General features: G+C 45.2%; 3 protein-coding genes across 3 annotated transcripts; 1 reads left to right on the top strand and 2 right to left on the bottom strand.

Moving 5' to 3' along the window:
* Positions 1-2,313: 2,313 nt before the first annotated feature.
* Positions 2,314-3,918, bottom strand: LOC127344844 (uncharacterized). The gene is made up of 3 exons (XM_051371184.2): positions 3,306-3,918; positions 2,986-3,103; positions 2,314-2,844 (listed from the first exon to the last, which is right to left on the bottom strand). Exons 1-3 carry the CDS (start codon positions 3,916-3,918, stop codon positions 2,838-2,840), a joined length of 738 nt encoding a protein of 245 aa, XP_051227144.1. The 3' UTR covers positions 2,314-2,837.
* A 1,242-nt stretch (positions 3,919-5,160) lies between these two features.
* LOC139838153 (uncharacterized) lies at positions 5,161-6,544 on the bottom strand. Its single transcript, XM_071827515.1, has one exon. The coding sequence runs from the start codon at positions 5,971-5,973 to the stop codon at positions 5,161-5,163; it is 813 nt and encodes a 270-aa protein (XP_071683616.1). The 5' UTR covers positions 5,974-6,544.
* A 3,953-nt stretch (positions 6,545-10,497) lies between these two features.
* Positions 10,498-22,044, top strand: LOC127340135 (uncharacterized). Its single transcript, XM_051365913.2, has 18 exons — positions 10,498-10,884; positions 11,624-11,685; positions 12,455-12,542; positions 12,628-12,689; positions 12,795-12,891; positions 13,053-13,484; positions 13,598-14,449; positions 14,552-14,683; positions 14,777-14,893; positions 15,329-15,406; positions 15,767-15,896; positions 15,995-16,040; positions 17,669-18,449; positions 19,146-19,413; positions 20,264-20,369; positions 20,724-20,814; positions 20,908-20,970; positions 21,184-22,044. Exons 1-18 carry the CDS (start codon positions 10,789-10,791, stop codon positions 21,847-21,849), a joined length of 4,167 nt encoding a protein of 1,388 aa, XP_051221873.1. The 5' UTR covers positions 10,498-10,788; the 3' UTR covers positions 21,850-22,044.
* Positions 22,045-25,746: the final 3,702 nt, after the last annotated feature.

Genomic DNA, 25,746 nt, shown 5'->3' with positions numbered 1-25,746 from the left:
GACCCAGGATGTATAAATAACAAAAAAATGAAGCAAACAAAACTACATCCACCTCCTCTGTGCCTAAAACAGATGCTATCATGGAAAATCGACTTCCGCTGTGCCTAAAACAGATGATCACATGGCGTGTATTGAAAAATACATCCAACAGAGCATTCACACATTACTGCTAAATAGACCTAGGATGTATAAACAACAAAAAAATGAAGCAAACAAACTACATCCACCTCCTCTGTGCCTAAAACAGATGATATCATGGAAAATCGAAAACCTAACGCATTCAGGAACGTAAGCAAAACGCGAAGAATCGTCTAATTGGAGGCGACGGCACGTACGCAACTCCGATTGACTCCTAAGTGGAGGAGAAGAAGCTTAAACGAGGGGAAATCGGCCTACATAACGAGCGAAATCCAACCCAAAAATCAACAGTAAAAAGCATGGACGAAGAACTCACCGACGGGGATGCTCTCCTTCGACGATGTACTCCACGGACCGGTCGGATTTGCGGCCCCCGCACCGCCGCGCCGCCGCCCAGCCGCCGAACGAACCTCCAAGCGCCGCGCCGCAGCGCCGCCGAACGAAACCTCCAAGCGCCGCGCCGCACCGGAACGCCTTGATCTGCTTCTCCGCACCGACCGAGCTGCTACACGACTCGACCACAGATGCTACTACACGATTTGGTCGGGGAGCTTGCCACCGACGAGCCAGATACGGCGGTGGAGATCGGGAGCGGAGGGATTTGGACGAGAGGCGACGGGGACGAGAATGGAGGAGGAAACCGTAGCTGAAACGGCTCTCTCGACGAGAAAAGAAAAAGAAAAAAAGAAAAGAACCCAATCCGTTTTGGACGTTAGCGGGGAAAAATCTGGGAGAGCACCGTGTAAGGCTACAGAGTGCCATAGCATGTAATAGAAATTGGGTTTATTTATGTAGGTAAATGCCTATTAGGGGAGGAGTTGGAAAAGAAAACGGAACTCGATGGATGCGGCCACGCCTAGATCTGGCGTCTATTTAGATGTCGTTTCATCTTGACATATTATAATTTGTTGCACATGACTTCGGAATTTTATAATTTACCATATACTAGAAACATGCACGTTGCAGCGAGAATATTCTAAGAAATGTATTGTATAAATGAAATGCTATAATATACATGAAATATGAATATGTAAGATTGAATTGATTAAAACAATCTAGATCTAAATTTATTTTACATTGTTTCTTTTTTACATTTGATGGCTACAGATTAGTTATATGGACAATTGAATGAAAAAAATGGTGACATTGATAGTTTGCATGCAAGGCTATAGCCGGGCTATTCTATTTAGCGTTTTTTTTTTTAAATATTTCCATCATATCTTACTAAAAGAAAGGAAAACTATGACTTAAAAATGATTCATGATACAATTTATTCAACTATTTAAGGCAAACCAGTACTCCCTCCATCCCAGGAATTAAGCCGTGAAAAAAATTTGATTTTTCCCAGGGATTAAGGCGCATGGATCTACAGCTGGGCATGGGCAGCCCGGCCCGGATGGCCCGGCCCGACCCGGCCCGAAAATCCCGGGCCGGACCGGGTCGGGCTTGCATGTCGGGCCGGGTTCGGGCCTGATTTCGGAGCCCAAACGTAGGGCCGGGCCGGGCTCGGGCTTGCAGAAAACGAAACCTAAGCCTAGTTCGGGCCGGGCTTTGTCAGGCCGGGCCGGGCTTTTCTCTGTTCGGGCCGGATTCGGGCTCGATTTGTAAGCCCGAAGGTCGGGCCGGGCCGGGCTCGGGCTTGCAGAAAACGAAACCTAAGCCAAGTTCGGGCCGGGCTTTTCTCTGTTCGGGTCGGATTCAGGCTCGATTTGTAAGCCCGAAGGTCGGGTCGGGCCGGGCCGGGCTCGGGCCTGGGAATTTAGGTTCAGGCTTTTTCGGGCCTGGCCCGAAACCCGGCCCGAGGAATGCCCAGGTGTAGATAGAACTAGCGACGCCTTCCTGATTTTGCCCCTGTTTTCCCGTTCCCTCTCTCCTCGAGTCGAGCGTGAGTAAAGACCGACGCCTCGACTCTAGCGAGCCGCCGCCTCCAGGCCTCGTGAAGGGCCGCCCTTGGCTCGGATCAAAGCTGTCATCTGCGCATGTACCTGAGCATTTCTCGGGCCGGGCCGACCAAAGTCCGATGTGAAAAATCTAGGCCCAGGCCTGGCCTGGCCCGACCATCGGGCCGGAAATCTTGGCCCAAGCCCGGCCCATCACAGGGAAACAAACCGTTTGGGTCGCCGATTTGGGTCGACCCGCTGGAGATGCCCTAAGCTGCTTCCACTGTTTTTTTGAATAACAGCAGGAGAGCTGCTGTGTTCATTGCATTAGAGGAGATGATTTACAAAGTTAGAGGTCCCAAAACAGGGAACTTCAGAAGGAAACAAGGAGTAGAAAATCAACCGGGATCGAAAGGTGTCCCTCCTACTTGGGCGACAAGAGGTATTGGCGCCCCAGCTAGTCTCCAAACCTGAATCTCCTCTAATGTTTTTGCGATCATCGCACTAGCCGTCCTCTCTTCCTTCTCGAAGATTCGTCGGTTCCGCTCTTTCCAAATCTCCCAACAAACAAGGTTGGCCAGTGTGAGGATTGTTTTGCGCCGCTCCTTGGTTTGTTGTCCGACCAGACTCCTGTACCAACTTTGAAAGTTGTCTTGCGCATTCTGCCAGTTCTGTGGTCTCAAAACCTCTTGATTAAGCTGAGTGGCAACGGAAGACCATATCTTAACAGACTGAAAGGGCATTCGGTGAAGAGATGGGTAGTTGTTTCTAGGTTTCTGCGGCAGAGAGGACAAAAGCTTCCACTGTTGTTGGTAGTTGCTATAGCCTGTGTATGTGCCATAGGCAAATCAGTGGGGGCAACATCAGGTAAAACTAATTAGCAAATAGCTAGCAGATTATATAATGAACTGATCTTAAATCGGATCATATAGAAGAAGAGAGTTTACATGGAGAAAAATAAACTTGCCTTTGGAGTTTGCTCCTTGGTGAGCTCAGTTCCTGCAAACCACTAGCTGAGATGTTGCTTGGCTGATCTGCACAGCTGCTAGGCTCTGTTATCTTGCGAAATGCTGAGACTTGAATGCCTACACAAACCACTGAATTCATAAGCAACACCAATCCTGACTTTTTTAGGGAAGCAGCAAATAAGCACACAAACAAATACGTAGGCACCATCAAATGGGTCCGAACACACAGACAAACAAAGTAGTCACAAGAAGATAACTAATAAGAATATAAGGATTGCAAGAAGCATTGCATAGGCATGCGAACCACAAGAGCAGGTACCTGGAGTAATATCCATATGGCTGGACAATGTACATGCACGGAAAGGATGTTCAGGGTTAAACCTATGGCTGTAATACCAATCATCCGGAAGATAATACAGTGCAATCTCTTTCAGTGCCTTCTTTCCTATGTCAACAGCAGCCACCCATCCATCCCGATGACTGGGTTCCTCCAGAGATTTGAGATAAAGAATATCGTGATCATTATCAGCAGGGATCAGGATGGGGAAAGCTGAGTAGAGGTCCCTGAATGTCACAAGCTGTTGGGTGTCCTTTATGAGCATCATCAACAACTGTTCGCTACCCTTTATCTTAGCAACAGGAGTAGCGCATGTCTGCCGCCAAAAGTTAGCCGATGACGGCGAAACTTCCCTACTCCATGTCACAGCCCTCCAGTCATTCCTAAAGGAGGACAGGTGCTGCTCGGAATTCCTATCCACAGCTTTGCGCTTAAGCCACATGATCAAGTCTGAATCAGAGATAATATCATCCTTGTTTTCAGGAGGAGCAGGATTCTCCATCTCAATAAACTTGAGCACGCCATTGACGCATGCGAGATCCCGAAACCAGCTTGCTGAGCGGGATGGTTCCTCCAGTAAAGGGTGTTTCTTCATCTTTTTGGTGGGGGGCAAAGCCCGTGCGGTTGCCGGCGGCGGCGGATCTCTGGCTCCCGCGCGTGAGGTGGTGGCGCGGGGCTTCTCCACTCTGACGGCGGCGATCTAAAGCGACGAACCGATGACTCCTCGCGCGGTGGGCCGGCGAGCCGCGGCGAGGCGGTTCCTCGTGGTGCAGGCGGCGGAGCTCGGCAAAGCTGTCATCTTCCCCGGACGGCGGCAGCGGCGGCGCGGCTTCTTCAGGCGGTGGGTGCTCGGGCAAAGAGGCGGCGGCCTCTGGTGGTGAGGCGGCGTCGTCTATGGCGGCTAGCGGCGTCCGCGGATGCGCGCCGTCGTCCTTGGTCGCGTGGGCGGCAAGGTGGCGGTGGACGGCGGTCGCGACGCGGTGGCTGCCCCAGCGACCACCCGTCGGATCGGAAGGTCGGCCTTTCCCTCCCTCTGGTCCTCTTCCCCACCAGGTTTGGTAGTCGGAGCCTGCTGGTTTCGGTGCCGATTGGGGGTGGTGGTGTGAGATCGGGTCAGGAGAAATCCTTGGTCGGCTGGTTTGACCACAGCAGTGGCGACGCCCACGGGCGCCGTGTATCCCTCTTGAGGCGCTGTTGAGGTCCCGATTCTCCCCACCCGGCCGTGTTCCCGGGTGAAAACCTACAATCCTTCGGATTGGGCGACGACGACGCCATGGGCGCCGTTTCCTCCTTGGGGGCGTGGCTTGGGGAACAGTTGGCCGGTTGAGGGTGCCTTTGGTGGTTGGAGGCTGGTTGCGGTGGTATCCGAGGCTTCTTGGTGCCCTGCTCCTTCCTCATCGGCCGATTACGGTCCCCGTTACGTTCCCAGCGGCAGCTCCTTCGGTGTGTGGCAGCGCAACCTCGATGGTTTGTCGGCTTCGGCGAGGGGTCTCTAGCTCTGACCAGATTGGTGTGTGGTCAGTATCGGCCATAGCTCAGGGGAGTGCATCTAGCGTCCGACGGTTCGGCGTCCTTCGAGCCAGGACGAGAGGGAAGGGTCCCTCTTCGGCGCTGGAAATGGTCGATGCTGCTCCCCCTCCCATCATGTGCTGCAGATGATGGTCTTCCTCAAGGCGGCAGGCGGTTCCCTCGAACCTGGGCTGTTCCTTCCTTGGTGGCTTCGCGAGGAGGCTTCGACATCAACAAGCTGTGTTCTTGTGTGTATCTTGTGCTTTTGGTGTTCGTTGTTTGTAAGCTGGTTAGCATCTTGTATCAAACTCGGCCGTTTGTGGCTTTATTAATTTAAAGCTGGGCACTTGTGCCTTATGTTTAAAAGAATGGGATATTTTTCTTTGTACCTGTTTCCAGGCAACGGCTCAGGCATCGGGATGAAGAAGCTTACACCACCGCCAGCAGCAGCAGTGGGATCGGGATCTTGAAGGCGAAGCAAGTCGCACACCAGAAGACCGTGTGACAAATCAACCCACCCTAGTAAGCCACCTTGTCCAAGCGTGATCACCTTGTCCGCTATAACCCTATCGACCCCAGGACATGGATTCTGCAGTGTCCTAGTGCTCCATGATTTTCTCTCCGACGAGTAGATTCGAAGCTGATAGTCGTCGCCCGATGACGACGGTGCATCACGGAGAGCGGCCACGAGATAGTGGCCCCCTTGGCCGAGGATGCCAAACTCCCTGACCCCGCGCAGATCATCACCATCAGAGCCAAACTCGTCGGGAGTAGGGATCCGCTCGAGCGACGGGGGAGCGTCACCGGCGGCCTTGTACAGAAAATACTCGCGACTGCCGGCGCCGGCGTAGAAGCCGGCGCGGAGAAGGACGAAAGGTCCGTCCGCGCCGACCACCTGTGGCAAAACTAAGAAATCGGGGTACGCCTTGTGCCGCGAAGCAGGGGGCTTGGAGCAGTGGATGGAGAAGAGGGACAATTGGGGTGGGTCGGCAATCCAGAAGGAGACCGCCATGGTGTAGCCATCTTTGGATTTGGCTGTGGCCGTGCTATCGTTGGTGCTGTCGGTGAAGCGTGGTTGCCGGGCGAGGAGAATCGAGGCCAGCCGACCTCGATTCCGGCCGTTGGCGGCGGCGTCGCCCATCGATTTTGGAGATTTGTGGATTAGGTCGTGAATCGGTAGTTGATGAAGGAATCACGAGTTTCACAATAAGGATCGGATTCAGTACACATTAAACCGACTTTCTTTATAATTTGCCCTATTCCTCCCTTTACAGATCTTTTAACTTTTTTACTCCAAAATACGTTGTGTAATACGGTACATGTACCCCTATGGCTGAAACTCACGTGGCTGGATCAAATCCCCACCCAGTCGACCGATCAACCAAATCAATCGTGGTTAAAAGAAACAAATCAGTCGTGGACATTGCAGGACTCAATAATCTATTCTGTGAAATATACTACGGAGTAGTGTCAGTTCTAACCGCTCCAACACACACGAGAGAAAGGGATCGATCTGAATGCCACAAGGCTCGCAATGATCCTAGTTTCTAGCTGACGAAACTGACAGAACTGGGCTCAGATTTACCTCTATTTTCTTACACTTGTTTATATTCAATGCATGATAAAAAAAATCTTGATAGGTTTTGCTATTGGTACCCTCAATCACAGTATTCCGTTGGCTCCCCACTCACTTAAGTTTCCTTAGAAACTAATAATTTGCTATTTTGTTTTCGACTAGGGCATCAACGACATCGGGAGTACTTTGAATATTATCCAATCCAATGATGGAAGGAGTTCAGTTGATAGAGTCATTGATTGATCTCAGATTGAGATAGCAGCTGCGAACGAAAATGAAATTAAAGTTCCTGTAGCAGAAGATAACTTGTGCTTGATGCTTGGTATTAATGATAAATCCGGGCATCAACGAGCTAGGCAGGAGCAGCTATCGAAGCCTCCATTGCAGATATCAATGCTAGTATATATTATATTGATGAGGATTTACTTGCTAATGCGGCGCTCCCTGTACCTAACCATATGCCCAGAGAGAATCACTTTTGGTATGACAAAGAAGATCCATTTTCAGAACCCTCTCGAGAACATTCACTATTAAAGGCAAGTTTGATATTCAGATAGTGACACTACTAGATTTATAAGCCATTGCAAAGGAGAAATATGTCGTTGGAGAATAAACGTCTAGGACAATAGAAGATGGAAAAATAGTTAGGGTAATAACTCATCTAGCATCAACCTTTGATGTTGTATGTTGCAATTATTTTATAAAATTACATGCAACTAACGGATGATATTGTATTTTCGTGCAGGTAAACGAAATAGTAAAGGTAAACAAAATAGTAAAGCCTCATAATTGTTGTCTCAAGCATGGGTGGTAGAAAAGTCAGTTGGCATACTTCGGACTGAACCTAATATAGGTGCTACTGATCTAAAAAAAAGGTTGAAAGACAAGTACAAAGTTACTATTGGATATCACACTGTTTGGAGGGCCAACTTATTTTGATTCGTAATGGAATTTGGAGATCCAGCCACTTGACCTAGCGGAGAACGACTCCTTCGTGTTGGCCATCGCCCATAGCGAGCTGGAGGGGCTCGACCGGTGGAACAGCCTCGCCGTCCAACTGCGCAAGTCCGCCTTGGCTTAGTGTGTGCCGGTGTCTCCTCCGGTCACGCCAACGCGCGAGCACGTGCGCGCTCCACCTCCTTCGCCCGCGCATACGCCGCCACAACCCACACGAACGCCTCCACCGCCGCCCAACAGGGCACTTTCTACTAGGCATGGTCGTGGCCGCCTCCAGTCTTGGTCGTCATCGAGGATGACGACTAGCAGTAGGCGGCCGTGGAGGCGCGCATACTAGGGTTTCATTTCTAGCCTTTTTTCTCAGCATTGTATAAATTACTTTCTATCAAGAAAAAATATCAACAAATTATTTTGCGTCGGACCGGTAGGTCTACCCGACGCAAAAGGTTAATGGTGCCATGGCAGCCAAATCGTACGCGTGGTCCGACACATACAAAAACAGACGGTTACTTTTGGTGACTGAAATATGTTAGGCCCTCGGAGATGCTCTAAGTCCAGCCACAAGAGTATTTTACACTGTATTTTGGAGTAAAAATGTTAATAGAACGGAAGAGGGAGAAATAGAGCAAATTATAAACAAATCAGTGTAATGTGTGACAAATAGTAAAATAGCAAGTAATCTGTGGAAAATTAAGGTATACTAGTACTAAGTAAAAAACCGTGGCAACTAATAAAATATCTCCACACTTTGGTGGCCCAATATTCCAACCTCTCGCTTTCTTGGATCCGTAACGTCGACCGGGCCAGCATAAATGGTGCACGTCGATGCAATGCACTGGTTGGATCATATCGTGTACCTTCTTCGACTTCTAAAAATGTAGCGTTTTCTTCAAAATTCCCTTTCAAAGAAAATGGTACTAGCACAGGTCAATAAAAGAAAATTAAAGTGGCATCTTTTTTTTCTCTTTTTAATGCGTTGTAAAGTTTAATCAGTTAGAAAAATGATGGGTTATAGCAATTTTAGCCAAATCCCATGAAATAATGTCTCTGTTGTTGGCATTTTCCTAGATTTATTCCAGGATTTAACCGGCAATATTATTTTAGTGGTATGTTCGTTAACAACAAGCCGACTACGATAACTTCATCAACTAGGATCTGTCGGCTCGGTCACTCAGAGGTGCTCATAGGATATTTTGTGTTGTGTGTATTTATGTTAGTGAGCGTATGTGCGTGATTGTGAGCGTCTACGTTATACTGTGTGTTCTCAAAATAATTGAATATATGTGTATTTTCTATAATCAGTTTATTAGATTACACTAGGTCAATGGCAAGTGTCGTGGATCCCAAGTTTGAGTGATCCTTTTTGTTTAGAAAAATAATAAAATTAGTATTTGCGAGTTTTAGAAAATATAGACTTTTTCTGTACAGAATCAATGATGTATATAACCTACAAGCGTGCAAAATTACAATGCATAATTCTTCATAAAATGGGTTGAACAAAAGTGACAAAATATGGTAAAATTGTCAATTTTCGTGTAGCGCAAAATACACATCCAAATTTTAGCAAATCTAAGCCATCTATTTATGGATAGAGGCAGTATTAAAAAATTTATATTTTGCAGTTGTGGTACAAATCATCGACCTTCTTCGACTTCTAAAAAAGTAGGGTTTTCTTCAAAATTTCCGTTCAAAGAAAATAGTACTAGCACAGGTCAATAACATAAAAATAAAGTAGCTCTCTAAACTTTTATTTTTTAATGCTCTGCAAAGTTTAATCAGTTAGAAAAATGATGGGTCATAGCAATTTTAGCGAAATCCCATGCAATAATATCTATGTTGTTGGCATATCCCTAGATTTATTTCAAGATTTAACCGATAATATTCTTTTAGTGGTATGTTCGTTAACAACAAGCCGACTATGATAACTTCATTAATCTTAAGACTGTCTGCTCAGTCAGTCGGAGGTCCTCATAGGATATGTTGTCTTGTGTGTATTTATATTGGTGAGCATACATGCGTGATTGTAAACGTCTACGTTATACCGTGTGCTCTCAAAAAATATGAATATTTACGGATTTGTACAATCAGTTTATTAGAACACACTAGGTTAATGGCAAGTGTCTTGGCTCCCAAGTTTGAGTGATCCTTTTTTCTTTCAAATAATAATAAAATTAATATTTGTGAGTTTTAGAAAATATATATTGTTTTCTGTACATAATCAATGATGTACACAACCTACAAGCATGCAAAATTACAATGCATAATTCTTCATAATATGGGCTAAACAAAAGTGACAAAATATGATAGAACTGTCAATTTTTGTGTAGCTCAGAATACACGTCCAAATTTTAGAAAATCTAAGACATCTATTTATAGACAGAGACAATATTTAAAATTTTATATTTTGCAGTTGTGGTACAAATCATCTACTACATCTAGATCTTTTAAACTCTTTTTAAAACTCTTAAATGTGATTTAAAAAAACAATGGGATCATTAGGGCCCGAGAGCCAAAAATCTACACTCAGGCCTTGTTTACTTGTAGAGTATTTATGGGGATACGAGGGGATTATTTTGTATCCCGAAAAATCCCCACTAGTCCATTTACTTTTCCGGTTTTGTGCGAAATAATCCCCAGATATCCTCTCTCATCCCCTCACATCCTCATATTTTTTTTGCCTAAATTAAAAACTCTACATCATACTAGTGTATTTTTAGAGAAGGTATGTAAGGGGATTGGGTGAACACCAAATCCCTTCCTATGGACCCATTGGAAAGAAAGTACAAGATAAATAAACAAAGCCTCAATGTTGCAAAGGGTATATTGCTAGTTTGCTACTTTGGGACGTGAACTCTGAAGTTTAGCTGGAGCCTGGAGGGTTGTTCTTGTCTATTTTGCTATCCCTGACGCTCTATTCCTGCATCATCATCTAAAACAAAGCAAGAAGACAAGAACAGCCTGGAGCATCAGGGTTTTAAAAATCGAAGGGAAACGGTGCATCAGACCGTTGCTTCCAGCACTTGCTTGGCGTTTTGCACGGAATCAATCGCGACGCCTCAGACTCGATAGAACCAAGCAGCAAAGGTTTCCGTTAAGCTTTTCCCAAAGTTAATTAATAATTTTCTCCCCGAGCAGAGCAGAACACGTCGGCTCGCAGCCACTAATCCCCAACGCCTTTCTCGCTTCGCCTTCCCTTCCCCATCCCTCTCCACTCGCCACGGCCGCCATTCCCGTCTGCCTCCTCCTCCTCCCCTCCGGTAAACCCTAGCCGCCGACCCTCCAATCCCCCCCACCAGCGCCCCAATCCGTCGCCCGCTCGAGCTAGGGCTCGTCGATTTCGGGCCGGCGCTCCGTTCTCGCCGATTTCACTGGGCAGATTTTTTTCTTCTTCCGGGGGGATTTTCTGCTTTATCCGGTGGAGATATGGGGAGCCGGAGGGAGGAGGAGAGGAACGAGAAGATCATCCGCGGCCTCATGAAGCTGCCGCCCAATCGCAAGTGCATCAATTGCAACAGCGTGGTAATCATCTCTAGGTTCCACTTGCTTTTACCGCGTTGCTATAAGCTGATTGCCTTCTGTTCTGCTTCGTGGATCGATCAGCGCGATGCTGTGGCATCCGGTGATTAGCTCAGATTTACGAAATTTATCGTCTCTGCTGCGAATTAGTGTTTGTTCGCTCATGTGTAAGCTGCAGCTGTCGGTGGGGCGATTTTACTTTTTTGTCTTTGACCCCCAGGTTGCTATTACCTGTATCGTTGTTTTACGAGTTTATTAGGTCCTTGCTTGATCAACAGTGTGTCGTCCCTTGCTGGGTTACTTTGGGTTTATAAAACTGCTGCTAATTTCGTTGCAATTAAGTAATCTAGGATTGCTGATTTGGTCTGTCAATAGTTAATTCCTTGACTTCCCTAAAGCTTGCTAATTAGGTCACTCCTGTACGCAGTGGCTGCTCTTTATGTGATAATGAAGTTGCTTATAGCTGCCAAATTGCTGAAATATTAGTGTATTACATGTCGGTGGAAGCAATATGTGTGCCCTTGTGCAGTTTTGGGGCGATAGATTTTCTTAGTATATTGTTTCAAGGATAGTCGCTTAGTTAGCTGAAAAGTCACTACCTTGCTTAACTGTTGTTGAACCCCACCTTTGGAATGTTGTGTTAAGTATAATGAGGTCACACTCTATTTATTTAATCCTTTGACTGATGCCATTATCTTGACACTATTTTGAATCACCCAAGTACTATTTGCTTCTTTTGTAGGGGCCACAATATGTATGTACCAATTTCTGGACATTCACATGCTTGTCATGCAGCGGGATACAGTGAGTATTTTGCATATTTGGGAATTTAGCCGACCATATATTTATATGTGTTTAGTTGTATACAAAATCAGTCAGCAAGAAAATGCGGTGTGGTATTGGATACTACCTCCTCTCATTAATACTATGTCTTCCTAGAAAACATGCACTCGACACTTTATCTACTAATAATATGTAAAATATTTAGATTTGCAAGTTGAAAGTAAGTATCATTAAATTCAGCAGGAAGATTATTTTCACAATATAAATTTTCTACTAACATATGCCTACAAAAACTCATGCTCAAAGATGCATATTGGAGACCATGTCAACTTCTACAACGTCAACTTATTTATGAACGGATGGTACTTGTAGCAAAATTAAGGAGCATATGCTCTTTGTTTTTATCAAGTAGTTAATAATCCGATATCACAGTGTATTACACCATAACTTTCTAATCCTTAGGTCATACAAAATTTTCCGTTTTATCATTCTAGAACTCTAGGAAATAAGGTCATTCCATGATTGCCACTGTATGGTCTGGTTCCTCTTTTTTCTTTTCTTTGCGGGACTGGGGTTATGATTTATGAGGAATGCGGTAGACACATGGTGATATTTTAGCTAATTCCTAAACCAAACATCCAACTAGCCTGTGGGCATATTAGCATATAGCTGCAAACAAACAATTTTCCATTGTGGAAATCGATAATATAGTTATTTTCTACTGCTAAGATATTTCCTTTGCTGACATACCCCTGATAGCATTTTTTTTTTCATGTGTTTTATCTAACAGCCGTGAGTTTACTCACCGTGTGAAATCAGTGTCAATGGCTAAATTCACTACCCAAGAAGTGCGGGCTCTTGAACAGGGTGGTAACCAGGTAACTCAGTTCAGAACTGTTGTATTGTTTCCATCCAGAGTGACTTGTTCAACTTTACGGCTTACACTGGAGTTGATGACTGCAGCGTGCACGTGATATCTACCTAAAAGATTGGGATTGGCAGCGAATGAGATTGCCTGACAACAGGTGAGTTTATATCGCTCCCAAGTTCTTCATAGGCACTTCCTGCATTCCGCGCTATGAAAATTTCTGCATCTCCTCTTATGCTCCCATTTTTTTCTTCTGTTTCAGCAAACCAGATAGGATAAGGGAATTTATCAGAGCTGTTTATGTAGACAAGAAGTATGCTGGTGGGAAGTCCACCAACAAACCAGCCACCGATAGTGAGGTAAATGAGTTAATCTAAAGAGTGTTGATCTCGGATTCTGGAAGTGTTGCATTTGCCCTTGCCTAACCTTTAAGATTTCTAACACTTGGTGTTCATGCTGCAACCTTTTTTCATTATTTGCCATACCTCTGTGCTAACTATAGGTTCCATTTTTTCAACAGAGTGTAAAGAGCAACGAAAGTGAAATAAGAAGACCTGACTCCTATCATTCATACTCGCAAAGCCCACCGTATGATATGCAGTATGAGGATAGACGATATGGTAAGCAAGTTAACACGCTTGCTCGAAGGCCTTCGGATAGGGCACTCTTTGATGGGAAACTCGGCAGCATATTGTACAGTCCAGGTCGTGTCCGGGATCAGATGCATGAAGATCGATTTGCTAACGAGAGTCACGGGTCAAGATTTTCCGACTTTTCAGCCTCAAGCACCGGCGACTTGAGAAACGATGCACTTTCTCCTAGCTCTCAGGATACAGGGTACAGCAGCCCTTCCGTTCACCATTCAAGAAATGTATCATCTGAAAATCCCCAGTCCCAAAGACATCCAAATGCAGTTCCACAAATAGGTGTCAATGGTGGTCGACATTCACAGGTTATCGATCCTCCCATCTGCTTCTTCACTTTGTAGCAAAATTACATTTTGACTTGTGCAAATCTTGAAGTCGAGTGGCTTAGGCATAAAATATATCTCCTTCATATGTGCAGCGAACAGCTTCTTCTGGAAGTTTGGGATCATTTGACGGTAGCTCAGTATCTAATAAATCAGTTGATTCGGGTGTCCTACCTGATGCACCTACAGAGAGGCCAGTGACTGGGGCATCTTCTGTACCTCATTTGGCACAACCAAATGCCTTGCAGCGCAGTACAAACTCACCAGCCAGCCATATTGCTCCCACCCAAGGATCTGTGCAGCATTTGCCAGTTTCGCCGCAACCACAACCAACGGCTTTCAGCAATCAAGACCTCTTTGATATGTCAACAATGCCACAACCTGGCACTAGTTCTGCTTCAATAGATCTGTTTGCTGGCTTTAATCAACATACCGCATCAATTTCTAGCGGTCATTCTGATGTTGTGAATGGAAGTGCACATAATGCTGTGGTTCAGAAGGTTGTGACGCCTTCATCATCTGTACCAGCAGGAGCACTCCACACATCTGATCCTGTGCACCAAGATCTCTTCAGTCTGTCAATTTTGCAGGAACCAGTAACGTCCTCTTCCCCTCCGTCAGTGGATCTGTTTGCTGGCTTTGACCAACAACTGGCACCTATTTCTAATGTTCATCATACTACACCAGCCGCTCCATTACCTGCTAATGAAGGGTGGGCATTCTTTGACACACCTCAATATGGATCGTCGACTTCTGTTTCAAATGTGCAAGCTCAGGTCCCCGCTGCATTGCCTCAAAGTGATGGTATTACCAAAACAGTTGATCAATCAACATTGCCAACTCCACCACCAAATGCCATTATTAGACAAACATCTCTGCCTATTATGGATCAGTGGAGTTCAGATGCTGAAGAGGTGAAGATCCCTGTCCCCAAGGAAAACTCCCAGGTACTGTGACATTTTTTGGGTATATTGGAGCTTGTAAGGTTTCTTTTAGCCTTATTCTTACTAAGTTAAATATAAATTTTGATTTCCTCTGTTGCTCTCCAGACCTGGAACGCCTTTTGTGAATCTACTGAGAACATGCCTGATAATTTGTTTGCATTTAATACTATGCCTCAAGTACCAACTCATCAATTCACCGCACCCAGTGTTCCATATGTTGTATCTGGAACTCCGCAGGTGTGTAATTGGTGTTATTATTGCTAAATAAAAGAAGATGAAAAGAATATATCTCAAAGAAGGCTAGACTAACATATTGAATCATCCTTCTAGGTTTTGGCTAGGGGTGAGCCTGAAAGGTCAACTCCTGGGGATATGTTCCCTGGCTTCAATGTGTCACCTGGTGTCCTGGGTGAGCCATCATATCCTGCACCAATTCAACACGAACTGGTATGTGTTATCCATGATTGTTCTTTCCTCTGCTCCCATGTCAGTTGTTCCATATGATTGGAAGCTTGCATACCTGGATATATAAATGGATAGTATGCTATCTGATGTGTATTTTATGATTCATGTGTTTTAACTTACTGCAGTATTTATCTTTCTATAAGCTCTTTTGAGGTGATACTAGGCCTTATAGTTTTTAGTTTCGGCAGTACGGATTGAGGCATCCTGCATGCTCTTGCTTTTGCATCCATCGGTTTTGTGACTATGCACATTGTATGTAAACATTTTGTTGCTGTAGGAAGATTTGTGATGCTGTATTTGCTTTATTTGCCTGCCATGGAGCTAGTGGATAACTGAAGCCATTTGACCCCAGAAGTATCAGTTTGTCTCTAACTTTTTTATGTGTCTCTTAAATTGTTCTTTTGAATATGGTTTCAGGGCATGATGTCTCAGCCTGCAAAATCAACAAATCCATTTGACATGGCATTTGAATCTGACATCGAAGCCAACGACATGGTGTGTAATTGTACTGCTATGTTCTGATATGCACTTCTAACTATTATAACGTGGTCTACTAATTAGTTCCCTTTGTTTGTTAAAACACGAAGATATGCTTTCGAATAAGTTGTTGCTAACTCACGTAAGATCCTAGGGCTACTGAGATATTATCATAAACCCTTCTGTTTTTTGTGCTGCTATCTGCAATGTACTATCTCCGTTCCAAATTATAAGATGTTTTGGAAGGCCAACGTCTTATAATTTGAAACAGAGGCTGTAGCTGTTTTCGTACTGACAAAACTCTCTTGAATTTTTCATAAAAGAAAACCAATGTTTCTATGTGTTATTATTTATGAGTTTTTTTATTCATGTTTTCAGTTCATGGATTTTACCTCGCTACAAGCAACATTGCCAGATCCTCATGTTCCCGCAGAGTACTCTGGGAACTTAGCAGAGTCATGGATTTCTCAGAATTCGACCGTGCCATATATTCCTTCTGTGCCTCATGGTAAACCACCTCTTCATTCCAAATTGATCCTCACATACAAGTAGACAAACACGTAAATGCATGGATTTTCATTTTTTAATATTTCATGGTGAATTCAGGAGGGTTGTCATACATCCCGGGACAAGTACAAGACCCCCACATGCTGTAAGCTCCTCTCAACCTGTTCTTATAGTTTGTACGACATCCGTTTAAAAATAGGTGTCTTAGTTTTGTCTAGGTACGGATTTATCTAGACACATCTTAGTTATAGGTACATTTGTATCTAGAAAAAGTTGAGATGCCTATTATTAGATGGAGGGGGTAATAGACTTTATTATTGACTAATACCCTGTAACAGGAACTCAACACAACAAGGATCGAGAAATCCATTTGAATGAGACAGGCTGGTAAAGATTGGTGCTCATGACGGACAGACGAGGAAGCCAATTTGCACTGCTCGGAGGAAGGACCATCGGGTGTACTATATGCTCGAAACACCACAGTAACTGTATATCTTGGATTTCATTGTCTCACTCTTGGCTCTCCTGTATATCAGAAAGGAATGTGCGACCGGGTGTGCTGGAGTCTTTCTATCCAAAGCAAAGCTGGTGTGTCCTTTAGCTCTGTTGTATATCCCTAGCTGGCGGTTTTGTGAAAACCATGCGTTTGCTGTCAAGTCTCACAGTATGCTATTTGCCTGTGCTTTACGTATGTGCTATACTCAGTCCAATTGCTGATCCAAACGAGGATGTGATTGACTCGTTTCCTCATATGAGGGGATCATTGGCATTCTTGTGTCCATGATGATCTTGTAGCAGAAGTACGTCCTGGACCGCTATGAGATGTTTCTTAAACTGGCATTACCTTGTTTGGCAAGTTGAAGCTGTGTGCCCTTCCTTTGATCAATACATACATTTATATATGTTTCTTAGATGAACATATTGTTATTTTCTATAACGTTCTAAAATTATTATTCCTGGGATTGGGGCCTTGAAGCTGTATTTTCCCCATTTGTGTCAGTTTCATCATGGCCTTGAAGCACTAGGTCATCACACCGATACTATTGAGGTTGTCCCCTCACTATATCTACCCCTGTCCCCTCAATCCGGTCACCATTGGCACTGCCGCGCCTGGGATCTTCTTGTCTCACGTTCCTATTTCTTCTGCCCATCCCTCTTCCAACGATCGGTTCCCATTTTTTTCCGAAGTTAAAATGTAGAAAATGATAAAAGGTTGATGTCATATACATGAATTATTTTTATTAGTGAATTTCAATGTTTACCTTCTAGTTATGCATTTGTGACATTAATTACCTCGTCGAGTGAAATTTTGTGAAAATTACCCATTTTAAAAGCTTTAGACCCTTGTTTTCTGATGTATATCCATTGGGAAAGGTGTTAGTGATGATCAGGGTCCAAAAATATCAAGATGATAGTGAGAAACGAAACATACGGATATGGATTAAGGAATTATGTATATAATCATCCATGAGGCTCTCCGATATTTACATACTTTGGTCGCTCACATCAACGTATGGTGGCTACTCCTATCGAACAATTACAAGCAAGATGTTAAATTAGGGCGAAAGCCAAAATATGTCCCAATTACACAACTACAGGGTAAAAAGTGGAATTCACTCTATTTTTATTGATATATACAGCCAATAAAGCATAACACTGTTTGAACAAAAAAATGTAATTTCTACGGTAGGCAAAAAGATCACACATGCTTTTTTTACATCACAGAAAAAGGCTATAAAACGATCACACCGAGTGTAGCACGCGGGCGTGAAGGAACGGTCAGACCACAGTCCTCGCCTCGTCTCCTTGCCGGACCCGTAGTCTAAAACCCTACCCAAAATCTTTCCCCACCCGCCTCCGCCCGCCCACCGACGTCACCATGCGCCCCTTCCACCCTCCCCGCCCCACCGCCGCCCAACCCCACCACCCGCGCCCCGGCGACCCCGGCCGCCCTCCCCTCCTCCCCCACCCCGCGCACCAGCACGCCGCGTTCCCGCCGCCCGGCCCCGGCGGCGGCGGCGGCGGCTTCGGCGCCGTCAACCCCATGGTGGCGGCGGCGGCGGCGGCGGCCAACCCTTTCCTCGCCATGCAGCTCTTCGGCCAGGCGCAGCAGCTCCAGAACCTCGGCTACCTCGCCTCCTTGATGCAACAACAACAACACCAACAACATCAGCAACATCAACATCAACAGCAGCAACAACCCTTCTTTCCAGGGGGCTTCACGCCGAATCCCAACCAGTTCGGGCCTTTCCCGGGCATGCAGGCAGGATTCAACGGCGGCGGGGGGTTTCTGCCTGGCGGCGCTGGGTTGGCCGGGCCGAGGCCGCCGCTGCCGATGATGGGCGGTGGTGCGGGGAATGGCTGCAACGGCAGCCCTGCCGGAGGTGTCGGGCCTGGTGGTGCTGGGTTGGCCGGGCCCAGGCCACCGCTGCCGATGATGAGCACTGCTGCAGGGAATGGCAGCGGTGGCGGTGGTGGTGTTGGGCCTGGTTCTCCGAGACCTGTGCTGAACGGTGATGGGAAGGATCAGAACAGTGGTGGGAGGGGCACTCAGGTGGGTGAATCATTTTCTGCTCTTTATTGCAATTGATCGATCGAAGATTGGTTATAGACCTAACTGTAAGCATTTAACCTTTAGGATCGTATGTATCAGCGCGCTCTAGTAGTTATAGGACATACTTAATTCTTCTTCTTCTTTCCTGAGGAATTGCATATTTTTTCTCCTATAGTCGCATATTGCATTCTCATCGCTGAGTGATGTTGTTTCAAGGATGTACTGCAATATTGGTTGGACTAGGGTACTCAATCCTCATGTTATGGTATACAAATAACCTGTGGCTGATTAATAATCTAATCATCTGTCTGCAATACATGGATTTATCTGTTCGTGCCTCTTGTATACAGTAACTGCTCTTACGAGCACCACATCCATCTATTAGGATTTAGGAATGCCCTTCTGTTGTTTAGCTCAAAGTTTGTTCTCTTCTCACACGTTTTTTTACTTTTCTTAAGTATGTGGAAATGATTTCCTGGCCGTTCTAGAATGTTGTTAATCGATTGATATTGCTGATGCTGTAAGAAATTTGTTCGATAATTTCTATATATTTGCTAAACTCTCAAGAGCAGACTTGTTTTTACAACTATTTATGTGCTACTTTATTATTTTCTCATTAGTTTGATGTACTGGTTGCTGTTCTTATACACCGCAGTCTTAAATGATTTAGTTGCTGTTTCTCTGAATTTGTAACAGGTAAACCACACTAATAACAAATCAGATGGTATCTCCCAAGTTGTCTCTGAAAATGGCGAGAGGAACAATACAACAGATCAGAAAACCCGATTCAACCCTGGAACAGATGGTAGGGATGGAAGGCAATTCGGCCCATCTGGTGGAAGGGGCAGAGGAGATGGTAGGGGCGGAAAGCAATTTAGTCCATCTGGTGGGAGGGGAAGAGGAAGAGGAGATGCCAGGGATGGAAGGGGGAGAGGGAGAAATTTCAATCAAGGCCGCGGAAGAGGTACTTCGATTATGGCACACAAATAGAATTTACTCTGTTTCAGTTCATGCTTTTGAATATGCTTTCTAGCAATTGAACGCCACGACTACCTAACCTATACTTTCACAAAGTCGAGATACTATGTTTTGGGGAAAAGGTGTGTCCGTCACAATTAAGTAGGACTGCAGGGAGTGTCCATATAAATGCATGATATTTCGTTGCTACAATGCGTTCTTTTTGCCACTAAAAATTTAGTACTTGCATTCTTTGTATCACCTTGAAGTGTAATACATTCGATATAATTTGTGGGTACCTTTGTTACATAATTAATCTATGGGTACTTAAAGCTTCATTTTAATTTCTTATAGTCACTAACTGTAAAGAAAGTAGAAAGCGAAGGGACAGTAAAATGTTTGGACAGATTATACCCTCTGCTTCCTGGAAGGTTAACTTCATCAAAAGCATCCAGTTACTTCTAAATAGTGTTAAAGAGAAGGACAATCCCCCTCTGCTCAATTAGATTCACTATAGCTTAATTTTCTCTGTATATGTCTTGCTGTGTAGCCTACCCAACTGGGTTCCTTGCATAAGTTGTATTTCTCATGTTTATTCTATCAACTAAACTCATTGCCAGGGTCTCCCTACATAATCTCTTCAAAAAGAAGTATAAGAAAAGTACAATTGAATATACTGCACTATACCTTTTCATCTTATTTGCCCCAGTTTTGTGTAGCTTTGTGCTATTTTATATTCTTATGATACATTGTATTTGATCACCTTAGCTACATGGTAGAAGAGCATGCCAGCATACCATTGTTATCTACAATTTTTTCGTATCTTAGCTACATGAGCTAATTTATTACCTTTTCAGGAAGAAACGACTGGAGAGATGGAAAATCCAATTTTACAAATAGTGACAGTCCAACATCAGGAGGACGTCACATTGACAGTCCAACAGCATCTGAAGGAGGCCGAAAGTATGTAATATTGAGAAAGAGTTTATATACATTTTTTTGGATATCTGCATTTCTTCTAGTATGTTTGCAGTAGAAATGGCTTAGTTGATGTGGTTTCCCCATATTTTAGCGCTAACTAGCTTGTGGTAACAATATCTGTTACTCAGCTAGATGCTCATATTTTTGTCTAACCACCAGAACGTTTGTCCCTTTATTCTGAATTATAAAGCATGTTAATAGTTGTCTTGCAAATGACTAAACTCTTGTATGTTGCTATATATTTAGGTGTTAACTTGTTGGTTCTTTTCCAGTTGACATGTTCATAGAATATCTTGCTGGTTACCGTTGTTTTAGTGATTTAGTGTATTCTTGCAGGCGTCCTCCTATCATTTATGACCAAAACGAAGTTAAACAGTGGCTACAGGCACGCAAGAAGAACTACCCGACAAGTGTTAACGTAAACAAGGTCAATGTTTATATAAATGTCTTTTATTTAGATCTGAGCAACTCCATGTGAACATGGAAGGAACGTTTGCTGACTGCTGATATCCTAACACAGAAATTGACTCAGAGTCAGTTGGACGATCAAAAGAAAGATGAAGATGCCCAAATGCGCCGTCAGGTAAGCCACACTAGTTTTGTGATTCATATATTCCTTTCTTTATATTTTAAAGGAGAGGGGAATTGATTGCTTTAAGTGGGTCCTCTAAGTAGAAGCTTTGCCTGCAGTATTGAAGGCTTCAGCATACTGTATCTTTAGACTATGCTGTTCCAATATTTCCATCTATGGCATGTGTAATGTGTTAGTCTTACACACGGCTGTTTCGTGCTGTAGGAACTCAAGGAAGTCCTTGCAAAGCAGAAAGAATTGGGTCTTGAGCTCCCTGAACTACCACCAGGCTACCTATCTGATACCGACGGTCAACCCAGGGAACCTCAGGGCAACGAAAAGGAAAGTAAATGGAGAAATCAGCAGAGGGATTCTCGTTTTGGAAACCGCGGCAGGGGCCGTGGCAATAAGAGACAGAGGAACGATCGCGGAGGATTTCAGTCGAAAAGACCCAGGGAGTGGAACCATAGTCATGCAATGGTCAAGAGTAGAGAGCCCACCCTGTTTCAGAAGCTTGTTAGTTCTGATATCAAGAGGGACAGGCATAGGCTCCTGCACACGTTCAAATTCATGGCCCAGAACAATTTCTTCCAGGACTGGCCTGATAAGCCGCTGGAGTTTCCTAGTGTGAAGGTGAACCAGGTTGAGCTTGAGATTGATGATATTGCCGCAGAAGACTTGGATGATGATGACTTGCCGGATGCCGAGGCGGCCAAAGACGTCAGCGTTGAGCTGAATGAAAATGGTGATGAGCAAGTCTTGGGTTCCAGTAGTGACGAGGAAGCTGGGAGCAAGGAGGACGATGAAGCTGAAGAAGAGGAAGGCGAGGTTTCGGAGGAGGATGCTGGCGCGGAGGAATGTGATGCATCCGAAGAAGAATTTTCAGCCTGAAAAATCCGGCTGGTCCAAGCATCTAGCATGGTTTTTCTGTGTGTATAGTAAAGTCCGTACACAGGATATGTGCAGCTTGGTTACACATTATCTGATCCGCTTGAGCTATGAATGATTTTGATGTAATCTTGTTGAACGGTTAAACGATTTTGTTGTTCCAAGGAAAGGAAAAGACACATCCATGTGAGGGCATCATTTCCTTTGTCGTGTGCTGTGGATGTGTCGATGCTCCAACTAAACGATGTCTATTGTTCCTAGGCAATATTCTGTGCACACAGGAACTACCTAGGGGCTGATTGGTTCTTGGCGCCAGATTCCGAGGGAAGCTGTGCAATCTCTAATCACGTTCTGCAGCTAATTTGGTTGCCATCAATTCCATCTACGCTCTGTAGCAAAACCAAAGCCCCATTTGTTTGGTTGCCTCCAATTAACGTATCAAGTAATTGACAGTCGTTTGGTTACATGTAATTTCCATGATAGGTTACCTTGGCGGCAATGTGGCGAGCTACCAAACATAGAGACAACGGTTGTTCATGCAAGGACTAATATCTAGCACATAATCAGTACAACTAATATAGTAGCAGCAGCAGATTATAATCACAAAGATAGCAACACAAGCTCAACCTGGTTCACGAATAACTGCTCGTGATAGCAACACAAGTCGATAAACCAAGGGGGTTAGTACATTACACCTAGCAGAATATGGAAAACCTCAGCATCAGTTTTTATCAAGCCTAACTACTCCCAAAATATACATCATCAACACACAACAAGCACCACTACCACCCCATGAGAGCCTACTCCTCACAGGTAATACGTCCTTAGAAAGATAGTAAACCAGCTCATCACAAGATAACTGGTGGCAATAAGCCTTGTGCTTCATGACATACCTGAGAGCACGGTGGATCCTATACTCCGAAATCTGAAACTTACTACTACCTCTGACTTTTTTTTTTGAAAAAGAGGCAAAAGCTTTGCCCCATATATATTAATTAAGAAGAGGATGCTCGGTTTTTAGGAGAAAACCGAGCGAAAACCTACAGCAAGGGGCCAAGCCCACACAATCAACACACTCACACAAACCACAAAGCGACACAGACAAACACTTGAACACGAGACTCCAATGCCGTGCCAAAAAAGACAAGCCACGACACTGGCAGGCACCCGTCAACCAATTGCGGATCCGGGGAAGGCAACTGACAAGGTGGCGAGAAAATAGCAAACCTCTCTGGCGACGACAGCTCCGGGCACCGTTTGTAACGGCCAGACATAGCAACCCCATCACCAATAGAAACAACCTGACTGCCGGACTCAGACGAGAGAGAAACTGCAGCGTCACCAGCACCACACTTCTCAAAGGCCACCGCCTGACATGGCGGAGAAACCACATCCAAGGACTCGTGCGAGTTGGGCCTCACTTCCTCGACGGAAGGGGGCGAAAGCACACCACCACACAACTGTAGGAGCTCAGGCATGATCTGCATGACCGGAGCCGTGATCACCGAACTCGTCCTAGCACGAGGAGAGAAACAACCATGAAGGCTCGCTCCACTCGCACCCACTTTGTCATCATCAGGTACAACCAAAGGATCGGCATGCGTCAGGGAGAGCCTACCCAACGCCGCTTCTGCCCGCTCCAGAAAGCCCCCAATCGCTAGCATCCAGCCATGCAAGGAGTCAACGGCCTCGTGAAGAGGACGGATGGCCTCCTAAAAAAACTCAGCTTGCTTCTCTAAAGCGGATTCCATATCCGCTGAGGCCAAAGAGCCAACAGGAGCAGAAACAACTGACGCCCAGGACCGACGACGAGGCACATCAAACGGCAGCGAGACCTCAACCTGGGCCCGACGAGGAGCAGTCGCTTGGCAGGGCGATGACGCGGCAAGACCTGCCAACAAGCTGAGAGGACGCCAAACGTTACATGTTTAAAGTTTATCTAAATTCAAATGTATCTAGACACTCTTTGGTACATAGATACATCTAAATTTAGACGAAGCTTTCAACATCTATTAATGGACTGAGGGAGTAGTAAAGTTGACTTGGGGCTTACTGAGCAGCACCCTGCGTGTTCAGAAGGTCACCGGTGTCAATGTGTCGTTGCCTAGTACATACTGTATGAACATGCACCGCCGCCGTCGTGTCCTGATGGCCACCCCTTCCTCATCACGGCGTGACGCGAAACCTTGGTTTTCATTGTTGTCACAACAGCGACGTCTACATGTTCATGCTCCTCGATCTCCCAAGGACGGCTCATCAATGCCGACGATCGATCAGAGTTTTCCCCAACTGATTTCTGGAGCACGTAAATGGCTGAGCCTGAAACGCGGCCCACGTTTCCTCCCAGTCCCAGCTAGGCACAACGCATCGGGGCAGCGCTAGCTAGCTGTGCATTCATGGCGCGGCATCCAAGGTTGATAGTCAGTTATTCACACACACATGGACGGTTCTTCGTTTCGATTGGATTTTCCGAGCTGCTACGTTGCAGCTCAGCGCAGTGATGGCGGGCGGGCGGGCCGGACGGCGACCGCTCGCATTCATTCGCGATGCGGAGTAGCCTGCCCCAACCAGCAACGGCGATGCGTGCAGCGGAGCGGCTGGCCGGCGAGATTGGTCCGGAGCAGGATGGGCACCGTACTGTCGTGGACCCGATCACTATTGGATTTGACCCATCTCACGCTAACGAAACAAACGGCAGCTCTCAGAAAGTTTGATCACGTATCAGTTTCGAAATTCTCTCCGGCCTGTAAACAGTGGCCCGCTCCGTGACAGTGTAATTGTGCTCCGTGACAGTGTGTTCTTGCAGTCTGGGACGCCACCGCCCGAATTAATCATGCGGTACGGCCAGTCTAAGGGCATGTACAATGGTGATATCATAGCAGTGCCACGTAGGATAAACGCTGATGTGGAGGAAAGAGAAAGATGAAAAAAGACTTTGCCTTCTCTTAGCTAACATCTCTTAGCACAATCTCTCTCACCACAAATTTAGGATGCCTCCTTACTAAAGATAAGAATAAAAAATAACCCATTGTACATCATGTTTTATTGTTATATCTAGATTACGTGGCAGGGTTAAGATAAGACAGTTTTATCAACCATTGCACATGCCCTAATCTCCCCGGTCTGCATAGCGCAGAGAGGCTCGTGCGTTTGGATTTACTTGAAACGAACTGGTTTGTTCGTCGATTCATTCCTGAACCGGGACTGGCTTGGAGTGCTCGGCTGGGTCTGTATAAAATTGCATTGCCCCATCTAATTTAAGTTTAACAACAAAGGGGAGTTATGAAAATCGAACACTGTTGGGAGGGATTTGTCTGCTCTCGTGCTATTCCCCAATATATATAACCACACATGTACGCGTAGACGCGCAAATACCTCGCCTCCATACACCACCACACCTGACTCCTCCCAAGTCCGAGGTAAACACACATGCTACTCGATCGATGTTCTTAGGGTTGAATCAATGCCTCAAGTGTTTAATTGATATTTGAAGTGTTCGTAGTGTTCAATTGATGTTGAAGTGGTAAATTTGAAGTTTGAAATGTCGAATTGAAGTTTCCAAATAGTCCCTGGTGCCCTAAAATGCATCATGACATAAAATACATCATCTTCTCAACCTAAAACTGAGTTGGTGATGTAAATTTCACTTGTTAGTTGTAATGCAAAAAATTATAGGACACCTATTTAATTTTAAGTGCCTTAAAATACATCATCTACTCCAAAGGCAGTAATAGCAAAATGTCCAAAACAAAAATGCACCTAGCCAGACGCGCAGCTACTCTAGCTCGACCGACCGGCCCACTTCGATCGGTGCGCACCAGTCCACTTGCAACGATAGCTTGTGCAGCTGTGCTACGAGTATTTCCCGGCTTCCCGCTATATATAAGCACAGATGTAATG

The sequence above is a fragment of the Lolium perenne genome, chromosome 3 (genome assembly GCF_019359855.2).
Source record: "Lolium perenne isolate Kyuss_39 chromosome 3, Kyuss_2.0, whole genome shotgun sequence".
Classification (NCBI taxonomy): Eukaryota; Viridiplantae; Streptophyta; class Magnoliopsida; order Poales; family Poaceae; genus Lolium; species Lolium perenne.
Note: the sequence above shows the minus strand (reverse complement) of the source record. Positions and strands in the feature narration are given on the sequence as shown.

Excerpts from the sequence above, each read along its gene's own strand:
- LOC127344844 (XM_051371184.2), bottom strand. The coding sequence starts at position 3,918 with ATGAAGAAACACCCTTTACTGGAGGAACCATCCCGCTCAGCAAGCTGG. Across the intron at positions 3,104-3,305 it reads CCATATGGATATTACTCCAG|GCATTCAAGTCTCAGCATTT; the intron begins GTACCTGCTCTT and ends TGGTTTGTGTAG.
- LOC139838153 (XM_071827515.1), bottom strand. The coding sequence starts at position 5,973 with ATGGGCGACGCCGCCGCCAACGGCCGGAATCGAGGTCGGCTGGCCTCG.
- LOC127340135 (XM_051365913.2), top strand. The coding sequence starts at position 10,789 with ATGGGGAGCCGGAGGGAGGAGGAGAGGAACGAGAAGATCATCCGCGGC. Across the intron at positions 14,450-14,551 it reads TCCCCAAGGAAAACTCCCAG|ACCTGGAACGCCTTTTGTGA; the intron begins GTACTGTGACAT and ends GTTGCTCTCCAG. Across the intron at positions 20,370-20,723 it reads GCATCTGAAGGAGGCCGAAA|GCGTCCTCCTATCATTTATG; the intron begins GTATGTAATATT and ends GTATTCTTGCAG.